General features: G+C 35.8%; 1 protein-coding gene across 3 annotated transcripts in view; it reads right to left on the bottom strand.

The window, feature by feature from the left end:
• Nucleotides 1-46: 46 nt before the first annotated feature.
• Nucleotides 47-8234, bottom strand: part of TBC1D12 (TBC1 domain family member 12) — a 42244-nt gene continuing 34056 nt past the window's right edge. For all 3 annotated transcript variants that reach the window (XM_035330729.1, XM_035330727.1, XM_035330728.1), the window contains 6 exons: nucleotides 7585-7679; nucleotides 6745-6816; nucleotides 4861-4989; nucleotides 4441-4550; nucleotides 2429-2687; nucleotides 47-1722 (listed from right to left, as the gene is read on the bottom strand). In XM_035330729.1, coding sequence (XP_035186620.1) covers nucleotides 1654-1722; nucleotides 2429-2687; nucleotides 4441-4550; nucleotides 4861-4989; nucleotides 6745-6816; nucleotides 7585-7679 — 734 coding nt within the window. In that variant the 3' untranslated portion in view covers nucleotides 47-1653. The remainder of the gene's footprint in view (nucleotides 1723-2428; nucleotides 2688-4440; nucleotides 4551-4860; nucleotides 4990-6744; nucleotides 6817-7584; nucleotides 7680-8234) is intronic.

Genomic DNA, 8234 nt, shown 5'->3' with positions numbered 1-8234 from the left:
ATAATAACAATAATAGTAATAGAAGTGGTAGGAAAGAACCACGGCGCAGCTCTAGTGTAAGTTTTATTTACACAGGAAGTGTTACTAGTGGTCTTGAAGGAAGGCTTGATCCTTCTATTTACAGTTATATACAGATTTATACTTGAAAAGTAAGAAAACTGTACAAGATAACACAAAAATATAAGACAAATTGGATCCAATTGAAGTAGTGAATACATAAGTTAAGAAAAAATCTGACATTTAAATTGCAAAGTGTAATGTTATGAATAGTATAGATGTAGTTTTTAAACCAGATAGCAACATAAGTTACACCACACTAAATCTTTACCCCAATTATGTAGACTCTGCTTCTGAACACCAGACAACCAAAAGCTTCCTGCTCTTAAAAAATACATAATAATGGTAACTTCAACTTGATTTCCACATAGGGACCAGTTACAAAACCCACATGTAAGGACTTTATTTACATTAAATATTAGCAAAAATGGACCAAAAGAGTGCAAGTGCTCCTCACCTGCAGTGCTATCCATTTTAGATTTCCAACCCCTACAATCCAAAGTTGTTGTACAGTAACTTTGAGAAAAGGAAGTGTTGAAAACAGGTCCTGTGACACATACAGTATGATTTTTTTCACAGCTAAAAGATGTTAAAGAACTAATTATCACTAAACCATATGTTTTTGGGATTTCAGTATTGCACACTAACAAGAGTTTCAAAAACTATTGTCTGCATTATTCTGAAGTGTTAAAAGTGGATGCTCCTTTGACAATACAAAGTCCGCAAATAGCTTTGTCAGTTTCTAGTGTTTACCATTAGGTATACCTTAGTTGGAAATGCCTCAACGAAATAAAACTTCTGGTGGCAAAACCCTTTCACAGAATACCCACTCAATTTTTAAGAAGCTGCACAACCAATACACCAAAACAAATGCTTAACACTACTGATTTTGAAAGCTGTACACTCTGAAAATAGTAGCCCTGATCTTACCACTGTTTAAAAATCACAATTTTTGCTCTAACAGGTTTGGGCACAATACTTCCACAGTTCCTGAGTTAATTACATTTGCCCGGAATGAAGAATGAAGCTGCAACTTAAAAAAAACAAGTAAGACAATACCCCTTCCCAAATTTTAACCATCTTGCACATGAATATACCAAACAACCTTATTTGGTCCTCAATACTTTTAAATGGTTAATTTTGGAGGTATTATTTGTACCAAAGCATTTGGTTTGGATAGCAGTTTTGGGGCCTTAAGATTTAGCATTTCCCTCATCTCCCCCCTGACAAAGTGCCTTTGTGGTATTTGTAAAAAAAGTTATGCCTCAAAATTTTTTGTTTTTAAGTACCAACAGAAGTTATTACAAGTGTTTATTGCATTGAGCTGATTCTTTTAAAGTATTAAATATGAACTCCCTCACTTCTCAGTTTCGTATGTTTTAGTATTCTGCATGAAAACAAATCTTCCCATGAAATAAGCTAATACTGGCAAAAGGGTGAAGATTTCATCAGTTCATTACTCCACTGAGAACTGTATCATTTTTCCTCTCGATTTTCACACTTTTCTACAGTGGTTTTCCACACAGAAATGATGTGAAAACTCCTCTGTCAGCAAGTGGTTTTCCATATTTTTGGTTGACCTCAACATTACAATGATTAGCTTTTCAGTGCTGGGCTATGGTTCTTGTCCCCTTCTTTGTTGTCCTTCATCAGTGAGGCAAACACCTGGAAATGCAAGTTATTTAATGAATGTAAAAAAACTCGTCTTACAAAAAAAGATCAATTTTAACCACCACAGTATTAGCATGGAAACTCATTTCTAAAATGAGATACTAGGAAATAAAAGTCAATTACCTCTAATCCTTAACAAATCCAAAAGTTTTCCTCCATCTTAGGAAACCGTAATAAAAGTGATCAGGAAAAAATGATCTCACGGATATGGGAAGATACAGTGAGGTACAGCATTCTCAAGTTCTTTACTTCCTAGCTATTCCTCACAACTCTTTACATCCGGAGTTGAGCCAAGAACACAAGCCAATTCCTGACTACTTTGCTCTTCTACTTTAGTGTGGGTTTTGTCAGCAGCAGTTCCAGTCATTTGTAATACAGGTATTTTCCACCAAAACTAGGAAGAATTCCAGTACAGTGGATGGAATTGGGGAGATTATTTCAACGGTCTTAACAAGAGCTGTATGGAAGAGATTTATTTTTTTTCAAATGGGTCTTATTACAGTTCACTTTAAGACTGCATCTGGGTCAGTTTCAGATAGAATTTGGTTTAAACATTCATCTGGCATACTGTTTTGTATTAAAAGTTGAACAGCATTATCCGCTGCTCTGAAGTCAGACATGCAGCATCACTCAGAAGTGCCCCATGTACTCATGGGCTGACATGAGCCCATGAGTGTTGATGTTTATTCAAGAAACTCACCTGTGCCCATTTTTTGTTACTATTCTGCATCTGAATAGCTGCAATACAACTAAAAAGCTTTTCTGATGTAATATCTTCTGGAAGTTTCGTTAGAAACTGTGCTATATGAATAAAGTCCATCTGTAGGAGAATATCTTCATATAACCGAAGGATTCCTAACCCTGTCCTAAACAGAAATTCTTCCCCATCTCTACAGAAAACATCCCAGACACGACAGGCCAGATCAAGTGGTAATGACTTGCTGTAGAGTGTAAAAATCCTACAATTGAGAAAAAAGGCACAGTTATAAATTTAACCTGTTTCAGAAACATGATAATGCAACCTCCTTTAAATCTCAGTTATATTAATAAAGAACAACCAAATGACAAGTTACTTCACGTGTTCTTATTTGTCCACATTTCAAAGATACCCAAGTCTCCAGTGTTTCATGTCAGAATTCTTATACTAAAACCCACCTCTTCTCATGCTACAGGGAATTCTCCAGTACAAAGCCACATCCTTTAGAAACCTCTAGCTTACAACATCAAGTTACAAACATCCTTACACTCAAATGTTGTGTCACATACAAGTAAGAATTTAAGACAAAGATTTAAGTGCGGACCTTGAACCTTCCCATTATTTAAATCATACAGATTAACAGCTTTGTTCTTTTTTTTTTTTTAACACTAAAGCTAAAAATCACCTCAGTAGAAAATTATATCCCACTTACAGTAATTCAGCAACTATATTTGGGATATATTTTGAATTTATATTCATGTTAAAACTCACTAAAATGTAAAGACAGTCACTATTTTTTGTATCAAAGTCCAATTGTGTTTTTTTTTATTAAGTTTATTTTAAGAATGTATTCATTATACTTGGCCTGAGCATCCAGTCTGCTGTATGCACCATATTGTAAAATCCCTCTTATAAATTTGTAGTGGTTCCTGTGATCCAAAGTACATATTCTGTTTTGCCTTCAATTTCTGGGGGAAACGGTTCAAGAACCACAGAACACCACCACCACCTACCACAACCTCTTCTACTCTCCCTTCATAAGGGGAAACTCTCACTGCCTCAAGGCCATCTTCAGAATAATGGGCAGGAATAAGAACCTTTATTTCTCACAGATAATCAGAGGCAGAGTACTCTAGGATTTTGCAGAGCAGCACTATTTCCAGACGATATATACATTTCTATCTGAACTGTGCTGCAGCACACTCCTGCCTCACTGCAGTTATTGTATAACCTGCTCCTGCTGAGACTTACTGCTTACTGATAAGCTACATCTTATAGCAGAAGTTCTTCATTCCCAAGTACTTGGACAACATGCCATTTCTGTATTTAATTCTATCCAATTCAATTAACACTATTAGAAATTCTAACACATAATAATCCTACATGAACCGGATACTTACGCACACACACTTAGGAAGAGACACTCAGTATCTGGCAGCACTACACACACTTGAATGATGCCTGCATTATTGGCTTGTATTACAGGCACATACCATAGTTCAGTACTCTGTGCTTTAGGGCATTCATTACTTAAAAATGTTCACTGTGTTTCCAAGTTTATCCTTTCCTGTACCAGGTCCTATATTTCATCCATCCTCTGCTTTGAAGTCTGTATTCCTATGCTTTTAACTTTCTTCAGCAGTTTATGCTCGTTTCATCAAGTCACTTACAATCAGTCATAGACAGCTATGACGTCGTAGCCTCCTCTCCTCTACTTATGTTATGCATAGCTGACTTACCTGCAACAACAATAAAAGCCCACAAGATTCTTGTGTGTCACATTTTCTGTCTGAATAGATGGTCACTCCTAATCCCCGTCTATAAAGTTTGAATCCTGCCAGAGGAACTGCAGCTGCACAAAACAGTTCATCTGGATTTCAGGAGACCTAGAAAGCTGAGGTACACAAACATCTAACAAATGCTTTTCTTACGGTGTATTGCTGAAAAAAGCTATAGCAAAACTGAAAGTGTTCCCACAGTTCTAAGATTCAGTTTGCTGTGTTCTCTGAACTTACCAGTCTATCAAATATATGTCTGGAGTAAGACTGTATGATTTGAAATGAAGAAACAATTTGGGAAGATTTTCTTCAAAGAATACTTCAAAGGCTGCAAAGTATTTCAGCATCTGTAGAGATAGTAAAGCACTACATAAGCAGTCATCACAAGAAAGCCGAGACAAACTAACACAAATCCCACCTTGAGGATCTCAACACAGCACAACATGACTTCTTAGGATAAGTACAACAATTAAGCAGTTCTAGAGGAAAAATCAAAATAGGATTATGTGCTCTACAGATTAGTATCTGGTATTCTTGGTTTTGTAACTGTAGGTTAAAGTTCTCCATTATTCAACTGGACAACAGGAAGTCAATAAGTCAAATATGCTTCAAATGAAAAGAATTCTGAGGTTCAAAACCAGAAAATGATGTGCATACCATGCTGTGGTCCACACGGAAGAAGGCCAACTGGCATGGCTTGTTTAGAAGGTTAGCAAAGGCAATGAAAGCATCTGCCTCTTCCAGATTGAGAATGAGCACAGCAGCAATGAAGGACATCCCTTGTACCTTCAAGTGGGAAAAGCATCAGGCAAATATAAGTGAGTAAGCTCAGTCCATCTTTGGAAATGCAAGTACTTTACATTCTGTGATATATCAAACACCATAACGTAACACTTCCAAATGAGCAGAAACGGCATGGATAAATAATCTTTATACATGCAATCGGTTAGATTTCAACAAGAAAATTCAATATGTTCCTTCAGAAGCAGGCTTCAGGTGCTTGATGGAAATTCTGGGTGGTCGCATGATTACAAGTCCTTGGGACTTGGAATGCAAGAAAATTAAAACCACACAGGCTGGACACATAAGAGATAACTTGGCTTTAAGTTTATTGTTATGCTATGGGAAAAGCAAACAAGGAAAAACCTCGCATATGGGACAGTTTAGACCCAGGCAGATATGTTGGAATTGAGACAAAATTCTGTTTCAGAACAGTCAATACATATCACCCCAGTGACCAAACAGTATTTGTTCACAAACATAAAACTACTTTTAAGTGGTTGGCTACAAGTTTTTACATTTTTCTGATTACTTTCTCTCAAAAACATTTCAGTCTGCAGTAAGTAAAGATTATTCTTGTAGTTGTTAAGTGATGATCTGAATATTCATTATACTAAAAATAACTCTACCAATTTCTGCTGCAGTTATGATCGTTCTGCTGTTTCTAGGCATTTATGCTGCCTGCTCCTTATTTTGAAAAAGGCACTTAATATTGTAAGCAACTAGGGAAGAAAGCATTGATATACATAAAAAACAGCTAGCAGCTTTCTATTTTTTGTGATATAGACGGGTACAGAAATAAGACTACATTAAACTTACTATCATATTAACACTAAAAAAGAAGTATGATCAGAAACATCCAGGCTAGCTGTGATTGTTGTATATTATATTTTCCTAGGAGAAAGAAGATGAAAAATTACTTAATTGCATTTTAAAACTCCACCCTGGGAACAAGAGTCTGCAGAGTTCGTAATCTCATTTAAAGAGTATGATCTCCAAAAATGATGTCACGGATGACAAACTCAGAGCTAAAATCATTTAAACATGAAAAGCCAACTAGATATTGATGTCCTAAGCATGTCTGACATGGAAGAAAACACACCCTGTGCTAAATAATGTGTCATTGCATGGATCAGACTCTCTCAAGTTCTTTAGCTAAAAAGCAGTTACAGTTTATGAGAAGTGTTCCTAGGAATCCTCCAAGAGGAGAAAAAAAGCATCTGTTATTTTAACTGCGTTAACACCACTTTTAAGCACACAGTAAGTTTTAGTTGCAAAGAATCCTATCCTCAGTAAACTCTGATGGAGCAATTTACTTTGGATAGCAAAACTAATAAGGAGTTTCTGGATTTTAAGATGTGACTTAGAATCATAGAGCATCACTACAGAAATGGCAACAGTTGGAGTAACACTAGGATTAAAAAAAGGCTGAGCATTTGCTGGAAGTGTGCTGGCAGTTTTTTTTCCTGTAGATACTCTTGGTTTGTCAGAGCTAGAATGCCTAGCAAACAAAATCAGTTTTAAAAATTTCCCGTGCAAGCCAAATAATAACTTGTCCATAACATCCAATACATTTTCAACTGTTTAATAACTCTAAGAATCACCATCATTGTAACTACTATGAAATGAGTAAGTGCCAAGGTTTAATTTTTTTCTTTGAAAATCTAGTAGCATGGAGGTTAGAGAATCTACTTATCTAATATATAAACATATGACCTTTTAAGCAGATGTGATATGCTATAAATATTTTACAATACTTACATATCCCACATCTGGTCTGTAACATGTATATGCTCCTAGAACACTATGCAGGAGATCATGATAGGGACCACCCTAATACAAGGTGAAGAAAGAGGGGAAAAAAATTTTCAAAAACCACATTATAAACAAATTGGTAGGTCACGAACCATTATATTAGGATAAAAGTGAACCATGAAATTATTGCTTTGTTCACATGTAGAATAACACCAGTTTTTTCCTCTAATCATTACCTTGTATTCTTTCAAGAGGTTAAGGGAAAAGCAACAGACCAACAATTCAGTATGAAGTAATTTACTGGAAAACAGTATATAACAGAAAGCAAAGATACCTGGTACACATCCAGTGTCTCAAAAGGAAAAGCCAATTGCCAACAAACAGTTGGTTTTAATTCTTAGTAATGCAAGTTACCATAATACAATAATGCAAGTTATTTTATATACATGTATGTATATATCTGTATAAAAATCAAAGCCTGAAAGTGTGTACATCAGGATTTCTTTAGATGTGAGAATATTTGCATATTGGCATGTAAGTAATTTCGTAAGCAGTAATAGGAACCGCATGCATTTTTTCCAGGAGAAAAAGCGTTATAAAGCGTTATAGTCCTTCATTTACAAGGATTTCCAAAACCACTTGAATGTAGTAAGCATCCTACTTTAATCTAATTTAAAAAGACATGACTATTTGCTGTTGTATGTGGAAAAAAAACAAGTAATTTCACTTTTGTTTTACACAAACAGCTTCTGAAAAATTTTCCATACTTAGCCAGCCAGGTTACTTTTTTTTATTTAACTATGCAGAAGTTCAAAATTGTTATAATTAAAGTTACAGAACTCTCACCTTCTGGAAAATATACAGGGATGGAAATGTGCGTGATATATCCAACTTAATTAGCTCTAGGCTGGCCTCACGATCAGCAACAGATGCACCTGCATCTGCAAACAAAATCAACAGGCATTAAAATTGACAGGCAATACTACAGACTTCAGAATAAAACTACCATAGTATATGAAGATTTTCAGGGTCTGAGGAAAAAAGTTACTTAGCTTTATTCTTGGAACTACTTCTACAGTGCTAAGTTAGCTCTCTTCTCAAGAGCTACATTAAATAGCCTCCATTGATACCTGGTATATGCCATCAGGTCCAAGAAGTGAGGGAAACAATCTGTAATTCCTATCTCTATCCACTCATTCTTTTTCAAGTCATACAGCTTGACACCATTCAGACTTAAAACCAACAGGTTCTTCTCTACTTCTAAAACACTAAGCAGGCCCAGACTCCCACTATATTTCACTAGAATTTGACTCAGCCCAGCTCAGTTCTCAAAATAACGTTTTCTTCCTTATCTTCTACCATGGCCTCAGTTCCTGAGTCTGGGCAAGAACATGGAGTGAGAACATCATTCTCAATCTAAACATGATCCAGTTAACACCTCAGTTCTCAGATTTTTCACTCCTAACTGGCTCATTTCAACCAATAGCATTGAAATA

Source organism: Oxyura jamaicensis, chromosome 6 (genome assembly GCF_011077185.1).
Source record: "Oxyura jamaicensis isolate SHBP4307 breed ruddy duck chromosome 6, BPBGC_Ojam_1.0, whole genome shotgun sequence".
In the NCBI taxonomy this organism is placed as follows: domain Eukaryota; kingdom Metazoa; phylum Chordata; class Aves; order Anseriformes; family Anatidae; genus Oxyura; species Oxyura jamaicensis.
The sequence above is the reverse complement of the archived record's forward strand: the minus strand, read 5'-3'. Positions and strand labels throughout refer to the sequence as shown.